The sequence below is a fragment of the Corapipo altera genome, unplaced genomic scaffold, assembly GCF_003945725.1.
Source record: "Corapipo altera isolate COAL_440 unplaced genomic scaffold, ASM394572v1 77b, whole genome shotgun sequence".
Taxonomy (NCBI): domain Eukaryota; kingdom Metazoa; phylum Chordata; class Aves; order Passeriformes; family Pipridae; genus Corapipo; species Corapipo altera.
In genome coordinates, this window is record NW_020884933.1 from 3,818,406 (window position 1) to 3,837,718 (window position 19,313).

The following is a 19,313-nucleotide window of genomic DNA, read 5'->3' on the forward strand; positions in this document are numbered from 1 at the left end:
GCTGGGCAGCACCAGGCTCCTGCACCCTGAGCCTGCAGTGGTTCCCAGCCCTGTGGTCACGGGCCGGAGGAGCTGCTGGCAGCCCAGCCCCTGCTAATCTGGGAATTGTATGCCAGGAAGCACACACCCAGCCGACCTGCCCGGGACACGGCCGGCAGTGAACGCTGCAGCACTCCCAGGGCTTCCCTCTGTGCTCCTCAGGGCTCTGTGGGACCAGCCCTGAGGCCTCGCCGGGTCCCTCCCCACGCCTGCCCGGGGCTGGGCACCTGATCTGGCTGCAGGGGAGAGTTTGGCTGTGCCAGGAGTGGATGTGGCTCCTGGCACAGCGTGGGATGCTCTCACAGCCACCTCGTGCTCCTGCCCATCTCTGGGGACATCACAGAATGGGGATGTAGCATCTAAACCATGCTGCCAAACCTGAAACCAGGGCTGTGAGGGAGATGCACTCCCTAAACCAGGGCTGTGAGGGAGATGCACTCCCTGACCACCTCCGGGGTGTTTATTTTGGACTCAGCAATGGTACATTAACACAGGCATCATTACTTTCCTGCCAATGCAGAGCCACCCTGGCAATAGACCCTGCCCACGATGCCTTCCTGGGTAACAAAACTGTGTCCTTGACACATCCTTAGAAGCCTGGAGCTCCAAATAGACTTCACTTCTGTGCAAAACCGCCCGAGATTTCCCGAAGCAAAGGGCTATATAAAATGTGGGTATTATTAGCACTCAGCCTCTGCCAGGGCAAGTGTCAAACACCACGGAGGTGTCAGGAGGAAGGGTTTGCCTCGGCTGAGTCACCACAGGGCAGCTCCTTTCAGGGTTATGTGCATCTCTGAGGGAAGCAGCTGCTGCCCTCTGCTAAACAGGGTCTGGCAGGGGCAGCCAGTCGTTTCCACAGCATCCCAGCATCCCTGTGGGATGTGGAGACACTGCCCCGGGCTGGCCTTGGCAATGCCGGGTCAGACTGGCAGGGATGGGCTCGGGGAGCTGCTCTGCCCCCTGAGAGCACTTGTCACCCTGACAAGGTTCACGTGATGCTCCCACATCCTGCTCTCTGTATTTTAAGGTTGTTTACAAACACCAGCGTGGTTTGAGAGCAGGGGAAGCTGCTCACAAATCGTGTGAGCTGAAGAGCCTCTGCCAACCTCGCTGGCTTCCCCTACACTGATGGAGAACGAGGATCCAGAGCTGGAGTGCTCTGGCTGTTCTGGCTCTTCCAGCTGTGGAGATGGCTGGGCTGGTGGCACTGCTCCAGCACCGGGAGCTCAGTGCCATTGCCATCATCCTGCTCTTGGCTGCAGCCTTGTCCTGGGACACAGGGGCTTGTTCTGCTCACTCTGCACCTTTGGCAGCACCACAAAGCCCCGGTCGTGGCCTCCTCTGGGAACGATGCTGCACCAACACAGAGGGAAAGAGAGGGCTGGGGCCTGGAATAATGTCCAGGCTGAGATTTCCAGGGCTCACGGAGCCGTTGTAAAGTTGCAAATTACAAATGTGAGCCACTCGGATATTCCAGTGATCCGAGCCAACAGAATAGAATATTTTAAATGAAATATTCATGGGGATCCTCAGCCTGTGAAAGCAATAGAGCTCTGCTGCTTTCTGTGGACTCACACTAATTTATTTTTTATTATGACCCATTTGTATGATGATGGGGCTGGGAGGCTCCAGGCGGTCGCCTCCAGCTGCAGATCCCGTTATTTCAGGTGCTCCAAAAGCACAGAACAGCTCCACGGTCTGTGCCCCACATTTCAAACCGCTAAGGATGTAGCCTGGTATTTGTGACACAACAAACCTGCTCTCTGGCACAGGCGGCAGCTCCTCCCTGCCCTGGCAGCTTGGGCAGGACACAGGGTCCCCTCTGTGCCCCTGGCATCACCCTGGGGCTGTGGGATCCCCTCTGTGCCCCTGGCATCACCCTGGGGCTGTGGGATCCCCTCTGTGCCCCTGGCATCACCCTGGGGCTGTGGGATCCCCCCTCTGCCCCTGGGATGGCTCCTCTGTGCCGCTGGCACCGCTCTGGCTGGGGAAGGGATTGTCACGGAACCAACAAAGGGCACTCACAGCCCTGCACCAGACGGGAGGAATATTTGCCAAACAAAGGCTTTATTTTCAAGGAAATCCTCTGACTTCTGCATGGAAGAGAGAAATGATTCAAGCCCTGGCACAGGCGGCCCAGGAGCCGTGGGTAGGAAATTCTCCTGTCACAGGCTGAGGTTCTGCTGCGGCCACAGTGGGAACAAGGGCTGCTTTTCCAGGCAGATTTCATTCCTCCTTTACTTTTGGGGAATGATTTGAAACCCTTTGGGGATGTGGGCTACAGACACACCTATTTCATCCCTGGAGGTGTTCAAGGCCAGGTTGGAGCAAACAGGTCTCGAGGCAGGTGTCCCTGCCCTTGGCAGAGGGTGGAACTGGATGGGCTTTAAGGTCCATCCAACCTGGCCTGGAATGCTTCCTGGGATGGGGCGTCCACAGCTGCTGCATCCATGCAGCTGTCTCTGCTGCAGCACAGAAAACAGCTTTGGGCCCTGGTGGTGGGATATAAAATATGATATAATGTTACCTATAATTTTTAAAGCCAGCTCTGGCCCTACAAATAAAACACTCCCGTGGTTCCCTTTTACTTTCCCAGCTGTAAACTCTGCCCAGCTCTGGCTCTTCCCTCCCGGCCTGTGACTGTCCTGGTTTATGGCACCGTCACCACCCCCCGTCTGATTTACATGTCAAATCAGGGAACAGCGGCTCCCACCCTCTGTGTCCCTCATCCCGCGCTCGTGGCTCGGGGTGACTCAGCAGCACGGAGCACAAACATGACTAACTCTTCCCTCCACAACAAACAGGGATTTTGGGTCTTTGTTCAATGCGTTTCTCTGTGCCGGTGGAAGCTGCCTCGGAACCGCCCTGGTACAGGGGGTGACTCATCCCGAGGAGGTGATTCCGGGTCCTCCAGCGCTGCTCCCGCACCGATCCTGCTGCAGGAGCAGGGGCTGGAGAGGAGCTGGAGCAGAGCACAGGGCTGGGCTGGGAGCAGGGGGAGCAGCTTCCTCCTGCCCTCCCCGAGCCCGGCGCTCCCTCCATCACACCCAGCAAGTTCTCAGAACTGGATGTGGCCTGTCCCTTGAAATCGGATCCCAGGCTGGATATTGCCCATCCTCCCGGTGCTGCCGGGGCGATTCCTCCCCAGCAGGTTTTGGACCCGCTTTGGGGTTTGTTCACTGCTGCTGGGGTTCACATCCAGCCTCTCTTCACTCTCCTGCATGACGGGATGGGAGGATGCCCCTCACCTGGGAGGGACACTCGTCACCAGGAGGATGGAAATGTGTCCCATGAGGGACTGTTACCTCACACCCGACATTCCTTAGCAAATCGTAAACGGGAAGCAACCAAGAGCCCAAATCTTTGGTCCAGCATCACCCAGGTGTGTGTGGGCAGGTGAACCCATCCTGGCTCCTTAATTGCAGTGGTGGGTGGAGGTTTAAAAGGGAGGGAGTCAGCTGGGGAGTGGGTGGTGGTCATTTCCTAGGGGTGGTTTCCTTCCCACAGCTCTGGGGCCGTGGGGTCTGTGGAGCCTGACCATGGTGAGTCCTGCCCTGGGAGTGCTCGTGCCTGGGGGGTCTTTGGTTGGCAGGAGGCTCACCTGGGGTTTGCTCTGGCTGTCTACAGACTCTGGGTCAGGGCACACCCTGCTCCCTGCACTCACCTCCCAGCAGTCTGCACTGTACCTGGTCCCCAGTTTGAGGTGACAGTAAATATATACACAGAAGGAATAACATGGAAGAAATCCTTCCCTGTGAGGGTGGGGAGGCCCTGGCACAGGTTGCCCAGAGAAGCTGTGGCTGCTCCATCCCTGGAAGTGTCCAAGGCCAGGTTGAATGGGGCTTGTGGAAGGTGTCCCTGCCTGTGGCAGCGGATGGGACTGGGTGGGCTTTAAGGTCCCTTCCAGTCCAAACCATTCCATGATTCTGTGACCGTGGGCTGCACCAGGTGCCTGGACAGCCCTCGCTTGCCTGGCTGGGATGGGGGTACAGCAGGGCATGGGATCCCCTCCCGTGGGGTGAACAGCAATAACCTGAGTGTGACCTGGGAGCAGGAGCCCCTGTGCTGCAGCCCAGCAGCCCTTGTCCTTCCATTGCCACACCGAGGGAGCCCAGGACACTGCTGGAGTGGGGGGGGTCATCTGCCTGTCCCCCATCCCTTGAGATGTGACCACTGTGGCAGAGGCAGTGGCCTGTCCCCACCTGGGAGGCAGCTGGTCCTGGCCCTGGGCCACCTGGTTACCCAGCCTGTCACTCAGCAGGAAGGTGTGTGGTTTGCTCAGCGAAGGCTGTAATTAGGTTGATTGGCACTAACTTACCTTAAAAAGCTGGGGAGGAGGGAGGAACTGCAGCTCAGCCATTTCATGTGGAACTTTACAGGGAAAGATGGAGCCCGGGTAGGGCTGCAGTGGGACCCAGCTCCTCTGTCCCTTCTCCCTGGGACGTTCCTGCAGGACCCTGTGCCCTCCAGACCAGACCACCCCAGGAGGAGCTGGAACAGGGGCAGTCGTGTCCCGTTTTTAGTCAGCCTTGCAAAGTGTGCCCACAGCCCCACTGGAGGCAGAGGATGGAGCAGAGCCTGCCCTGGTGCCAGCAGTGCTCAGTGGGCACTGTGCCCAGCCCGGGCTGTGGCTGGGCAGCGTTTCCCAATGGGATGTGCTGCTCATTCAGGCTGAGTGCTGAGCATGGGCCGGGCGAGGGGCCTGCATGGACCACTTGGGAGCAGAGGAAATGCTCCTTGGCCAGGCAATCCATCTCCAAAGAGCTGCTGAGAGGACAGGCTGTGCCACTGACTCCTCTGGAGCTTCAGAGGCTGAGACACTCGGTGTGATCTGACTCCAGCCGTGCTCGGGTCGCTCTGGAGCTGGAGGCTGCTCAGGAAAATCTGCCCACAGAAATCACTGACTGGTTTGGGTTGGAAGGGAGCTTAGAGCTCATCCTGTTCCAGCCCCTGCCACAGGCAGGGACACCTTTTGCTAAACCAGGTTGCTCCAAGCCCTGTCCAACATCCATAGTCTGGTCTGGGCCCTGCCCTGATGTGAAGAAGGGCTTGGGGAATAACAGGAGGCTTTTCCCGGGATATAAATTGTGTGTGTCCTTTGGGGATGAGCCAGCAAAGATGTTACTGATGGTCCCACTTGGGCATGGCTGTAGTGGGCAAAAATCAGCTGATTTGGAGCAAAACAGTTGCACAGCTGTGGAGGAGCTTGCAGGGTGGCTGCACAGGGGTGACAGGTGAGGGACAGGGCAGGGAGTGGGTGGGGAGCCAGGAGGGCTGGGCAATGCAAAACCTCTTGCAGGGAAGGGCTGGGAAATGGGAGATGAGGAATGGGGCTCTTCCCTCATCTGTTCTGTCACCGGCTGCCATCCTGGCCCGGGGTGAGGGTACAGCTGGCAGCCCCAACCCCTTCTCCACCTCCCAATTAACCCGTGTTTGCTTATTAGGGAAGTTACAAGCCTGTGCAAACACTTCCATTTGCTTTTGATAAAGCGAAGGTAGAAAAAACTCCTGCCCGTGAGGTGTGGCCAGGCCTGGCAGGCTGCTCTGGGTCTGGGTCATGCCAGGTCCAGGCTGCTGAGGGCCATCTGCCAAGGACAGAGCATCCCTCCCCGTCCCATGTCACCCAGTGGCTGTCCCCAGCCCTACTGCTCTCCAGACAACCACGGTTTGTCCCAAACCTGGCCCGGTGTCGCTAACGGCAACTGCTAATTGTTCTCTCGCTCTGTACTATATTTAATTCCCCACTATTATTTTTTCCCCTTTTAATCATAAAAAGCCTAAATTTCCCTCGGGGAAGGTTATTGGCTCGAGTGTGGAAATATACCTGTGCCTTGCACGGCGCTGAGCCACCGGGGCATTGGCTGTATTTTTAAATCCAAGTACAAAGTGTCTCCGGTGCGAGCGTCGTTTAACCCTTCCCGGGAGGGAGGGTGGGAACGGGGGATCCTTCCCCTCTCCTCAGCTCCTGCTGCTCACCCTCAGAGCAGAATGAACCCACCCGTGGGCTTGGATGTGTGGATGGGAGCACGGGCAAGAAGCAAGTGTGGGAGTGCAGGAATCGCTCTGTTTTGTCCTATTTTCCTCTGGCACCCTCCTCTCCCTTGCCAGGGTGAGACCTGCGTGGGCATCGCCCTGTGCATGGAGAGGTCGGGCCAGGCAGGACCATGTGTGCCCCAGCACTGTCCCCTTCCCGGGCCACCTCCTGCCACCCCCGTGGGGACCGAGGCTCAGGTGCTCCGAGGTAACCCCGAGCCTCAATACCTTTGAGGATGTGGGCCAAAGTCATCCAGTCTGAGAGCTATTTCGGGGGCTGGTGGCTGCTCCCGGGAGGGTGTTGGCACAGCCACAGTCGGAGGCGCCGGGCGCGGGCGGAGGCACAGATGGGACAGGCGGGAGGGAGCTGCTCCTGTCTCCGCCGTTAATGAAGTCACCCGAGGGGGCTCAGCCCTGCCCCCACAGACCTTGGGGCGCCTTTCAAGCGGCTGCTGGGGGGAGGTTTGGGTTTGCAGCTCAAGCAAAGCAGATTTGGGGTCTAACCCTCGCTGCTGCAGGTGTGTGTAGCACCTTCTGCACCAAAGGAGTGGTTCTGTTCAGTGGTAGCTGCTCTGGGCTCTGAAATCCTCACTCAGAAGGAGAACAGGGTTGAAATAACCCTTTTTTGGCAGCTGCAGCTTGGGATCGGTCCTGTCCCAAGGCTGCTGCTCTCTGGGGTGGGAGGACTGGGCAGCAGCATGAAAGGCTCCACACAGAGCCCAGGCAGCCTTTGTGCTGGGTCTGTGGGCAGCAGCGGGGCCAGGGAACACCCAGAGCCAGCAGGACAAGGGGGAAAACTCTCCTCCTGGCCAAAGAATCCCCCTCCTCTGTGTGACCCTCAGCAGAGCTGTCTTGCTCCCTGCTCTGCTCAGCACAAGGGACTGAGTGTCTCCCTTCCTCCTCCTCAAACAAAGGCAGCTACAGTTCGTCTTCTCTTTCTTCTTCCAAGTGGTTTCACCCTTCAGTTCCCGGCCCTGGTTTGGGATGCCCGAGGAGCCCCGTGCAGAAGCCAGAGGGGGCCCTGGCAGGGCAGGGGGTTCTGCTGGGACAGCACAGCTGCTCCCATCCTCTCCATCTGCCACAGATCTGCTCCCAAAGCATCGGGACAAACCGAAGCTCCAGGTGGGCTCCTGTCCAGCCCCAGACAATCCCACTGAGCTGTTGGAGGGCTGTGGTGTGGTTGGGAAGCCAACACCAGCCCACAGCAGGGAGTGCTGGCTGCCGGGCTCCCCGTGGGAAGGGCGGGCAGGTAAGGGGAGTTTTGCCAAAGGAGCATCCTGTGGGCAGGGAGGGGGCCCTGCAGCTTGAACAGTTGCCTGCAAAGGAGCAATTTCGGCATGTGAAAGGAATGTGGCTCCAACACTGCCAGAGATGGAGGCTGTGCCTCAGGGATAGGGATGTGCTGCCGGCCTGACTCACCGGCTGCCTCCCCGCAGCCGCTTCCTCTCCAGGAGGCAGAAACTCCCAATTTTTCTCTATCACATGGCTTAAAGTAGGGGGTGAGGAAGGAAACGCTCTTATTTTTAACTCTTGTGTCTCCCCAGGGCCCGGGGTCAAGCGCTGGCCCAGTGAGGTGCCCCCCTGTGATGTGCCACGAGCTCTCCAAGGCCAGGGCTCCCACTCACCTGAGCACTGTGGGCTGTTTGCAGCTCCCCACGGTGTTGTGGGGTCTGAGCCCGTGCACAGAACATCTCTGAAGGCTGGGAGCAGCCAAGGGACCCCGTGCAGGATGGGGACACCCAGGGTGGGCAGTGGGGTGGCTCGGTGTGGTCACAGCTCCATTGAGGGTGGCTGAGAGCGACTGAGCCACAGGGAAAATGCACTTTTTTCTTCCCTTGAAGCGACCTGCCCGTGCTGCTCTCTGTGTGCCACCTTAGTGGCAGGTGCTGGGGGTCCCTATTTGTGCCCATCACAGGGTCAGAGCTGTTGTGAGCCAGGGCTGAAGGGTGGGGAGGGTTCTATGCATCCCAGGTCCATCCAGGGAGGATCTGGAGATGTAGTGTCACCATCCCAAGGGTGCAGGCTGGGCAGAGGGGGGCACCCCTGAAACATTTTGGGTTCCCCACCCTCAGCTGAGCTGGAACATTCAGCCCCAGCACGAGCTGGACACTGTCAGCACCCCAGTGTGGGGAGGGGCTGCCTCTGCCATGGGAGGGATGGACACTTCAAGAGGCTTTGTCCTGCTGTTCCCAGTTCTCCTGAGGGGGAGAAACGAGGCCAAGTGCCTGTTTGTTAACTGTGATGGGGTTTTTTTGCATTTCTAGAGGATTTTTCTTGCCCAGCCCTGCCCAGCAAGGCTGGTGGGACTGGCATGGCACAGCCCTCGGCACGGTGAGGTGCCCTCGGCTGAGGCACAGCTCGTGTCTGGGATCAAAGCAGCTGATCTGGGCATGAAGTTTTGGTCTTTGGTTCCTTGGGGCTTTCCTTGAGCTCCTGTTGTGAAACCTTCATTTGCTTCTAACAGCAGTGAGTTGTTGTTGTGTTTTTTTTTTTTCTCATGATCTTCTCTTTTCCCCCTCTGTTGCCCTGAGATAAAGGCTGCTAAATTTGTCCTGTGCTGAAAACGCAGCTAATCCTGATGGACCTGAATTCACATCTCCCCCCAGAGGAATTGCACTAATTTTTTTCCCTTTGTTCTGCCAGGGGACCTGTCCGTTTCCTAGTGGATAAAAAAAAAAAATCACTATTTAGGGCAAGGTTTATATTCCCGAAAACCCATGTTTGTTTGCGAGAAAAGAGGACAGGAGGGAAATAAGCGAGAAAAGCATCATGCCTTTTTTTTTTTCTTTTTCCCCTTCCGATATTGTTTTTACAGCAGGCAAGTTTTAATTAAAGTGAGGAACTAGGTCGCCTGTGCTGTCCAGAAGATGCTCTGAGGATGTGGCCCTTTCCCACCAGTGTTACACTGGGAGCTGGAGCTGCTGGCCCAGCCTGGCAGTGACGGCTGGAAAAGCTCCTCGCAGGCTGCAGGGACAGGGTGGGCTCTGGAAGGGTGAGGGGTCTCCCTCCTGCCCACGGCTCCTGGTGGTAATGGGTGGGTTGGGTGTGGCATTTTGGGGTGCTGGGTGAAGCCCATGTCGGGCTGGGCAGGGCTGTGGTGCCAGCTCGGCGTGGGGATGCAGAGGGACAGCCCCGTGTGTGGAGCAGGTCTGAGCACAGGAGGGGACGGTGAGAGGCAAAGCAGGTGTGAACTGGCCCTGCTGGGAGCCCAGAGCTGGCAGGAGGCTTCAGGAAGCCGCAAGTGCTCGCCTGGGGCAGAAAAATCCAGCGAGAGCCGCCTTGTCCTCACCTGGGGCTCTCCCGGCCCCGGGCGGTGCAGGATCCTGAGCCGGCCCCGGGCTGGGAACGCGCTGGGCACAGGGACAGGAGCTCCCGGTGTCCGCTCCTGCTGCGGAGGGAGGAGGAGGAGGATGGAGCGAAGGGCGAGAGCAGGACCGGGGGTGGTAGGAGAGGGGGCTGGGGCAGTGGCCGCTCCCTTTTGCCCATGGCTGTGGGGAGTGACTGTGCCCACCGCCCCACGTCGATGGGTGTGGGGGGTGCCTGTGCCCACCGCTCCCCGTCGGTGCGGGGGGTGCCCCGCGACCCCCAGCGCTCCCCAGGAAGCGCCCGGTGCCGTTCCAAGCGCTGCAGCCCCGGCGGGACGGCGAGACCCCCGAGCTGGGGGGCTCCGTCCCTGGGTGCAGGGGCTGAGCACCCCGAGGGGGCGGCTGGGGGGCTCCGTCCCGGGGTTCGGGGGTCGGTGAGGGGAGCCGGGGGACCCCCGTGGGGGGGGGGGTGGTGGCTGCGCCCCCCGGACCCGGGGCTCCCCGAGGGCACCGGGGCGCGCAGCTCCCGCACCCCACGGCCCCCCCGACGGGAGGCGGGTGCGGGGGTGGGGCCTCTCCTCGCCCCCCCCGTCCCGGGCGGCCCCGGGTCCCCTCCCCGCACGGGGCTGCCGGCGGGACTTCCTGATCCCGCTCCATTGGCCGCAGGTAGCGCAGCTGTGCGGGACGGGGCACGGACAGACGGACAGACGGACAGAACCCATGCGGACCCCTCACTGAGCTTCATCCCCCGCCCCCTCCTCCTCCTCCCCTTTCTCCTCCTCCTCCTCCTCTCCCTGGCTCCCTTCCTGCCCAGCACATGTAAAAGTTGTGCGTGAGGCTCCGTTCCCGTCCCGCTCCCGGTGCTGCTGGCGGCAGGAGCCGGGCTGGGATCACCCCCGCCGCGGAGCAGGGACCCCCCGGAGCAGGGACCCCCCGGGGTCCCCTCGCCCATGCTGGATTTCGGCCCGGGAAGGTGACTGCGGGAGGAAGCGGCGCCGCGCCGGGTCGGGGTAACCATGAATGAGATGTCGAGTTTCCTGCACATCGGGGACATCGTCTCCCTGTACGCCGAGGGCTCCGTCAATGGCTTCATCAGCACCCTGGGGTGAGTGAGGGGCTCCCGTGGCCGCCCGAGGGGACCCCGGGATGGACGGGACGGGAGGAAGGTGCTGAGCCGGAGCACGGTGGGAAAAGGGGCCGGGAAGCTCCGGGTGCTGCAGCAGGAGTCGGGAGAGTTGGTGGGGAGTGGGACAGGGTGCTCCCGGGTTCGCTCCCGGCTCTGGCCGCTGCCGGGGCAGGAGGCAGCCCTGGAAGGACCCCCAGTCCACTCTTCCTGTGGCCAGAAGCTGTTTCCTCCCCATTAGGGGCTGGGGGGATGAAAGGGGCTTAAGCAGCGTGAGGGGTCGATGGGGTGAGGAAGGAGATGTGGAGTGGGATGGCTCGGGCAGCCAGGATCCCTCCTGGGCACGGGATCGTTCTGTGCTCCCAGCCCTGTCCAGTGTGGCTCTCGCTGTCTCCCCTCGGGGTCCCACATACCCGGTGATCAGTGGCATCGCTGCAGGGTCACCAACACACGGCTGCCCATGGCCACCAAGTGCTGCTCGGGGCTGGGGGACCAGGGCACTGCCAGCTCTGGGCTGTCAGCTCCCTGGCCGTGGCAGCACTGGCAAGGGGATCTCAGTGCCCAGCGTGGGGAGACACAGTGGAGCCCTCGGGGACCTGTCCCTTGTCCCTCCTGTTCCCGTGCAAGCCAGCGGTGCTGCTGGAGCAAAGCCAGGCCAGGACCTTCATCCCCTCCGTGCACAGGCCTGCTCCCACTGGGGGTGTTTGGCCATGGCATGGGAACAGGCCGTGACCCTCGGTGTGGAGGGCTCTGGCAGGGCTGCCCTGGGGCACGGGTGGGTTTTTCCTCACCCCGAGGCAGGGACCCAAACCATGTCTGCAGCCCCGGGCGGGGGCCGGGGGCTGTGCCAGCGCTCCTGCCCCACGCCGCGTGTAGGAGAGGCTGAGCTCAGGCAGGAATGCTGACTTGGATGGGATTCCTGGGGCAGGAGCTGCCCGGCTCTATAATCTGTGATGAATGCACTTGCTCCCACATGCCTCTCCATACGCACATACCTTCGCCTACACGTGTTCTCGCACCCACCGCCGGGCACGTGCGGCCTCGGGGTTTGTGCCCACTGGGGCTCCCTCCACCAGGCTGCCCAGAAGTGGGGGGCAGTGGGGGCACCCCTGCCCAGGAGCTCTGTGCAGGCAGCTCTGTGGTGTCGGGCAGCAGGTCCTGGGGGTGCAGCCTGTCTGTGCCAGGGAGGCACATCCCCACGGCCCTCTGGGGAGAGGTCTCCTCGGAGCTGCCCTGCAGAGCCACCCCGAGGCAGGGCTGCAGCCTCAGCAGCTCCATGCTGAGCACCCCTCCAGCCTCTGGGAAAGGGGCTTGGGAGGAGGCTCTGCTGGGAGCCAGCCTTGGTTATTGGCTCCCTCAGTGTGTCCCAGTGGCTCACCGGGAGCTCAGTTAGAGCCGTGGGGACTCTGTGGCTCTGATCCCTTTGCAGCTCTGGCCCTCGCATCCCCTTTTAGCCAAGTGTTTTTCCAGACTTCCTTAGAAGCACCTGAAAAGCAGGACTTGTTTGGGGAGCCTCTTTTCCCAGGCCCCAGCATGGCTTCTGCTGGGCAGCCCCATTTTCCCAGGGTTCTGCTTTCTCTGGGTTGTTTCCACCCCCCAAGTTTTCCCTTGTGCCGGGGGAGACCCAACCACACCTTAAATCACTCCTGTGATAAGGAACGGGGTGACTCACTGAGAGTGCTTCTCCTGGCCCTCCTGCCACAGGGACCTCATTTAGCTCATTTGCAAGGCAAACAGCTCTGCCAGCCCACGCTGGCCTGACATCCTTCCTTGTGCAGGGACTGGCTTTGGCTGTGGGGTCACTGGGGGGCTGAGTGGAATCTGTTTATATGAGGTGATTGTGTCTCCAGGTGCTGCTCACGGGTGTCACGTTAAGGGATGGACACCAATGTTCTGGGGTGGAGGTGGGGGGAGCCCTGCAGCCCCTGACTGAGCCCCCTAATGGCACTGTGAGGGGCCCCTGGCACAAACCCTCCCCACAGGCCCCCTCTCTGCAGTGGGCGTTTGCTCCTGAGCAGGAAAAACATCCCGGGAGGGGTGGGGACCTCCAGTGCTGGGCTAGGTGGGAATGCTGAGCCAAGATACCCAAACCAGCTGCAGTGTGATCAGCCCGGAGGAGGAGATCGCCCAAGGAGTCCTGTGGGCAGAGAGAACTGGGCTAAGGGCGGCCACGCTGCTGGTCACAGTGCCCTGGGAGTGACACGGTCCCCTGGGAGAGCTGGGGGTACAGCATGGGTGTTCTGGAGAGGCCAGAAGTGGTTCTGGGAACATGGGAAGTTGCCTCGGAGGATTTTGTTTGCTGCCCCATCCCTGGGGGCTCCCAGGACCCAGAGGGGGCTTGGGACTGGCAGCAAGGGCTCCATTGGTGGCAAACCCCCCTGGGTGGTGAGCAGCTGTTTCTGGTGAAACAACACCTTTGGGAGCTGTACCTGTGGTTGCAGGTGGATTTCGGGGTGGAGCAGCTCAGGGAGATGCAGCTGGTTAAAGGGTAACTCCAGCTCTGCCGGGTCAGGACGAACCTGTCTCTGCAGAGAGGAGGAGGAGGAGTCCTCCTGGCTCAGGGACAGCCGGGGAAAGCTGCATTTTTGTGGCTGCCCTGTGCTCACTCACTTTATTCTTATTCCTCCCTGGGGGATTAGTGCCCACCCTGCACCCTGAGGGTGCTGGCAGAGCTGACCTGGCCCCCATGCCCAACAAGGAGCTCTCCTCCTCCTCATCCTCCTCTTCCTCACCTCCAGGGGTCGGTGGGCTTTGTAGGGGTGTGCTCCTGCCTGATTTGTGTCTTCCCTTTTCCCAGAGCCCTCCTTCCCTGAGCATCCCTGGACCATGGAGTGCTGGCACCGTGTGTGCCATGCCCTGGGAAGGCCCTTCCCCAGCCCAGGTTCCTGCAGGAGCAGCAGCTCCACGTCAGCCCCAGCTGGCCCCTGTCCCCGGGGAGCTCAGGGGTCTGACAGTGGTGGATTTTGGCAGCACTGGATGAGCTGCTGCTCCCCTGACCTTGGGGAAGGCTCTGCCTCACACGGGGCCAAGTACGATGGCCCCGGGCCAGGGAGTCACTTTGTGCTCAGTTTGGAAGCACCAGAAAGCCCCTCTGGAACCGGGGAGGGCTCCAGGGCTTAAAGCTGGCCAGGTGCTCACCAGTGCAGGGTCCAGCCCCTCCTGCTCCCTGGGGTAGTTTGGAAAGGCAAAGTGTGACATTCCCAGGCTGCATCCAACCTCCTGCCTCGCACGGATCCTCCTCCTGGTGCTCGGACACCGACAGCCCCTTTTCTCCTTCACACCTGGGCAGTGAGGGCATCTCCTTCACACCTGGGCAGTGAGTGCCCTCACGTGCCCGGCTCCCACACATCCCCGATGCTCTGGTGGCAGAGGGAGCTCCCATGGCCCATCCTGCTGCGGGAATGCTGGTTATTTTATTAGCAGGAGCGTGTCCCTGCTCCAGCCGCCTCCCAGGTGACTCATGTCCACCCTGTCAGAATCCTTTATTTTCAGCAATTTTTAACTGAGGAATGTTAGTCCAGAGTATCAGTTTAATAAAAAGAACACTTTGCATTCCTGCAGAGAATGTAATCCTAGGATTAAAGATGCTGAAACTGCCTTGAGATCATTAACTAATTAAGACTTGCAGCCTGGCAGGTCACTGTCTCTAATCCTGCCTGGTGGATGGTGATGCCGGGCACGGGGAAGGCGAGCGAGTGCTGTGGCACAGCCAGCACTGAAAATGAGCCTCCTGGGAGGCTGTGACAGGGGAGGATTTTTGGATTTTAAAGTGCAGAGGTGAATTGAGCCCTCTGCCTCTGTGGGCTCTGGTGGGAGCCAGGCACATGCCAGTTCCTCCTGCTGCTTCACTTCCCGGGGTGCGGAAAGCGGGCGAGCGGGTACAGCCTGTCTGGCTGGAGCACCCAGTTCCCCTGGGAGCCTCACAGGGACCAGCTCTGGGTCCCAGCTCCAGGAGCCCCTTGGGCGATGCTCACCCCTCTGTGCTTTGGGTGCTGGGCAGATCCTCCTGTCGGGTCTGCTTTGGTGTTCTTGGTGACTTTGAAAAGCAGCGTCCCCTCCATCCCAAGGTCAGTGCCCAGCACCCGAGGCCAAGGCTGTGGGATTTGCTTAACGTTGGGAAAACAAAGAGGTGGGCAGGGCAGAGCCTGCAACTCTGATCAGATAATAATTAATAACTGGGTCTAGGGGGCCTCTGCCACCTCCATCGTCAGCACCTGCACCCTCCGTGTCCCAGTGGGATGAGTTCCCAGCCGGAGAAGGAGATCTCTGGATGAAAGTTGAACTCATCACATTTTTACTGGATTAAGAGTGCAATAACAGCAGCCAGCACACTATGCCTGGGGGGCACTGGGCTCAGCCGGGAGCTGGAGCTGGGCAAGGCAGGATCCCCTCTGGCAGAGCCTTGGCACGGGTCACTGAGCAAAGGGCCTGCAGTGGCTGACACGAACCATTGTGGTTCTTTACTGTGATCTGTATCAGCCCTGTGTGCCCTGAGGGATCAGGGTGGAAAACACCCATGGAGTAGGGCTGTGGTGGGAAATGAGGGGCCCGTGTTCAGAGCAGGCACCCTGGAGTGGCTCCAGGAGCCAGGTGCTCATGTGTGAAATATTAATGGAGTGCAGATGGGTGGGAAGTGGGAGATACAGGTTTGGATGCTGTTACTTGGGCCAGGTGATGGCGGCATGATTGTGGTTTCAGGCACAGCCTCTCCCCTCTGTCATCCCACTGTTCCTGACCCTGCTCCTGCTTTTTGTCCGGTGCAGGCTGGTGGACGATCGGTGCGTGGTGGAACCGGCTGCTGGGGACCTGGACAACCCCCCCAAGAAGTTCCGAGGTGAGCCTGGGGCAGCTCCATCACTGCTGTGAACGGCTTTGGGGATGATGGTGGCCCTGAGCATCCGTGCCAGGGGCAGGGACTGGGGGGCTGGGAAGTGCTGGCTTGTCCATACCAGGGATAGGGTCAGTGCTGGCTTGTGCCTGCTGCCCCATGTGCTCGGGATGCTCTGAACCCAGGGAAAGGGCTGTGTCCCAGAGAGTGTCTCAGCTGAGTTTGAGTGCCTGGAGCTTATAGCCAAGGAGTGTACAGAGAGCTGTGAAATCTCCCCAAACCTGTGACTGTGGAGTTGGATTTGGGGTTGCTTTAGGGCAGCTGTTCCTTTCATCCCAGCTGCTGTCATTTCAGGTCCTATTTTAAAAAAAGCTTTTTAAATATCAGTTCCCCCCTCTGCATTGTGCCTCCACCTTTTTTCCGGGTGCATTAACAACCCATCCAGCAGCTCCCAGCATCCCACAGCCCAGGGAGCCATCCTGTTTCCTGGGCATCAACAGACTTTCCCCTGGGGCTGGATGGGAAGAGCTGGGAGCAGCCTTGTCCCAGCAGCCACTCCATCCCTTGCCTGGCCATGGGCGGGTGTCGAATCTCTTTTCCAGGCACAGGTTTGGTTGAGGCTCAGCCCTGCTCCCTGCAAGCCCTATCAGGATATCCAGCTGCTTGTTTTAATGGCCGGAAGGGTCTCGCTCTGCCTGCTCGATAGCCATCGCCTCGAGCCCTGGAAACAACGGGCTGAGCTCTTCCCTGCGGCAGCAGCGAGAGCCCGGGCAGGATTTTCATGTGCTGTGGCCGTCCCCATATCCTGTGGCCAGACCCTGCCCTATCCTGCGCCGCAGTGAGCGGGATGCAGGTCTCCCTGGGGCGTCCCGCTGGGAAAACAGGGCCCTTCTCTGAGGTCAGGTCCAAAAGGTTCTTTGGAAACGCCAAAACCCACCCGGGAGCCTGTTCCTGTGGCCCTGCCCTCGGGAGACGCTCCACACCTCTCAGTTATTTGCTTTCTTTCTGTGGTTTCTCCCCCCTCCAAGGCTCTTCCCAGCCCAGTTCAGGCATGAAAGGAAAAGCAAATCCAGTGCTTCCACCCTGCGCTGAGCCAGAGTCAGGAGGCTCCCAGACAAGGGGCAGTGGGACCCTTGGCCGTGCCACTCCCTGCAGTGCCCCCCGTGCCTCGTGTTCCCCGAGGGTTTGCAGTGGGTTTTGCCCCCATGGCTGTTCTGGGCCGGGGCAGGTTGGCCCCACATCCCCTGCTGAGCTGCTCCTGCAGGGCAGTGCTCACGTGGGACCTTCCCCCGCCTTCCCTGTTTTCCGCCCACCATCCATCTTGCAGAAAGCTGTCGATGCTTTGGCCCAGATGCCAAAATCTCCGGCTCCCGACACAAACTGTGCTGGAGACTTTTTTGTGTGGAAACCTCGCTGTGCCTCAGTTTCCCTCCTCGCAAAGCCAGGCTCAGCACTGAGCCAGGGTAGCCCCGTGGGCAGGGCGTGCGTGGAGCCAGGGCTCGGGTTTGGACCCAGCTCCAAGTGGCTTTGCTGGATTATTTTCCCTCCACCAATTTCAACTTCCCACCGGGCCCTTTTTCAGCCTAATTAGTAACGTGGTGGAAGCGCCCCGGGGGCCGCAGGTGCCCCGCTGTGGCAGTGGGCACGGGCAGCCAGGCATGGCAGCTCCGGCGTCACGGGCTCCCTGGCACAGGATGTGCCGCTGGCAAACAGACCTGCAAAACGAAATGTGAAACTTGGCCCCGGCCCAGCGGCCCCGGCCGGTGAGAACCGCGCTCGGCGCTGTTTGCTCGGCACTCCCAGGTAAATAAATACGCTCTTGCCGGCGCCCTGGGCCCGCGGCCAGCCATGGAAAGGACTTTTTTTATTTTCTTTTTGTGTCTGAAGGTTCTGGGCTGCTATTTCAGGCATAATTAGGGCGATTCAGGCTGCAGAGCCCTTCCTGCCCTCACCCTGCACAGCTTTGAGCTGTGGAAGGGGTCTGGGAGATGTGAGTGCCTCCTTGTCTCCAGACATCTGCTCTCCTGCTTCGGTTCCCAAAGCCTGGATCTGGGTGTCTGCACTTCCTGCCCCCCAGTCGGGAGGAAAACAGACAAACTGGGACAATCTGCAGAGCAGGGAGTCACTGGAAGCATGTGGAGGAGCTGGGATGCATCTTGTGCATCCTTTAGGACCTGAAATGCAGCTGCTGACACGCAGATTTTGGGATTACGCTCGCAGCGTCCAGCACGGGTGATCCAAGCTCTCTGAGACTGTTCTGGAGGGATGGACGTGTGTATCCCAATGGCATGGCCACCACAGGGTCCATCCACAGCCTCTGCAGGCTCCGGGTGTCCCGTGGTAACAAGGGATGTGGAGATGGCTGCTCGTGTCCTGACCTCCCTCCCAGTGGGATCCTCTCCTCCTTTGGTGCAGCTGGGCTTCATCAGAGCTTCTTCTCCCCCTGAAGTTTTCCTTCCCAAATAGCACAGCCATTTCCGATGGGAGCACTTCTGATCATGAGTCCAAGAAGTGGAGTAATTCCTGGACTCATTATTTATCCTGATTTAAAGCTCACCCTGCAGCCAACGCACGGTGGTGTGACCTCCACGTGTCCCCGCCGTGTCTCCCTCGGACCCCCGGCAGTGGATGGGGTTGTGGTGGGATGGGGGGACTATCTCCCAGTGGTGCTGCTGGGGCAGGAGCCGTGTCCTGGAGGAGCCCTCGCTCCTGTCCCACTGGGGACGCACTGGTGGCTGCTGCAGCCTCACGCTGCCTCCTCTGCTCCCAGATTGCCTCTTCAAAGTGTGTCCCATGAACCGCTACTCCGCCCAGAAGCAGTACTGGAAGGCCAAGCAGACCAAGCAGGACAAGGACAAGATTGCAGATGTGGTGCTGCTGCAGAAGCTCCAGGTGAGAGGGGTGAGGGACCGTCCTGCCCAGAGCAGGCAGTCCCTGAGGGCTGGGTGGGTGATCACATGCAGACCTCTGGTGATGTTGGTTTTGGGATGAGGGGGGTTTTCCACCTGCCTTTCCCCCCTTGCCCCATGAGCAGCCATCGTTGTCTCACCCTCCTGATGCTCCTTGTGTAGAAGAGCTGTGGCAGAGTGGGCAGAGGAGCTCTGTGAGCACAACCCTGCACCCCCCAGACCCCTCTCAGCACCCCTCAGCACCTCTCAGCACCCCGGGCGTGCAGGAGGGAGCCCTGCGGCCAGGACGTGCTCCAAAGGGCTGTGGAAGGGAAAAGGCTCCTGTTGACTTCCCCGAGGTTTGGCCAGGGCCCATGTCAAACATTGCACAATGGCCTCAGACAGCTGGCGAGGCCCCGCGGATGATTCATAAAACTGAGGCTGAGGAGAGATTCACTAAATCATCTCATCGGGCCTCCAGCCCAGCCCAGCTCCACCGGCCCAGCTCTGCCGTGGGCAGGGGGGCTGAGCAGGATCAGGACGGGGTGTCCTGCCCTGGGTTGGAGGTGCTGGGACGGGGTCGGTGCCTCCTGCCGTGTCCAGCCCTACGTGGTCACTGGCACGTGGAAACACCATTTTCCTGTTGGACTGGGACGTGTAACGTCACAGCTGCCCCGGCCAGGGCTGGACCCAGAGGCTCATTGCTGAGCCTGATTGATTGCACCTTGGTTAGGGTTTGTCTTAAAGAGATTCTGCTGTTTCCTTGCTGCTTCCTGGTGTTTCCATTGGTGTCCCGAGTGCAGCTGGGGCAGGAGGGAGCTGAGCTCAGCTCTGCCCATGTGGCCACAACAGCCCCAGCCTGGGTGCCGGGCTCCAGCCTGCAGTTTATCAGGGAGGCTGAGAAACAGGCTGAGAACATCTCCAGCCCATGGAGATGATTCCCTGAGGCAGGAGCAGCCAGGTCTCGAGCGGAGAAGCCCTGCCAGGCAATGCCCACGGTCATATTTCCGAGCTCGTGCTCTTCACTGTTGTTTTTACGTGGGTTTAAGGCTCCGTGTTTTCCTGGCTGACTGATCACAGGTGCAGCCCAGGGCAGT

At 60.1% G+C, this 19,313-nt stretch overlaps 1 protein-coding gene across 2 annotated transcripts in view; it reads left to right on the forward strand.

The window, feature by feature from the left end:
• Positions 1-10,051: 10,051 nt before the first annotated feature.
• The window catches only part of ITPR3 (inositol 1,4,5-trisphosphate receptor type 3), a 36,014-nt gene continuing 26,752 nt past the window's right edge, over positions 10,052-19,313 (forward strand). The window contains exons 1-3 of one of the 2 annotated variants that reach the window (XM_027659811.1): positions 10,052-10,482; positions 15,264-15,334; positions 18,099-18,220. In XM_027659811.1, the coding sequence (XP_027515612.1) occupies positions 10,394-10,482; positions 15,264-15,334; positions 18,099-18,220 (282 nt within the window). In that variant the 5' untranslated portion in view covers positions 10,052-10,393. The remainder of the gene's footprint in view (positions 10,483-15,263; positions 15,335-18,098; positions 18,221-19,313) is intronic. The other variant, XM_027659812.1, reaches the window with a different exon arrangement.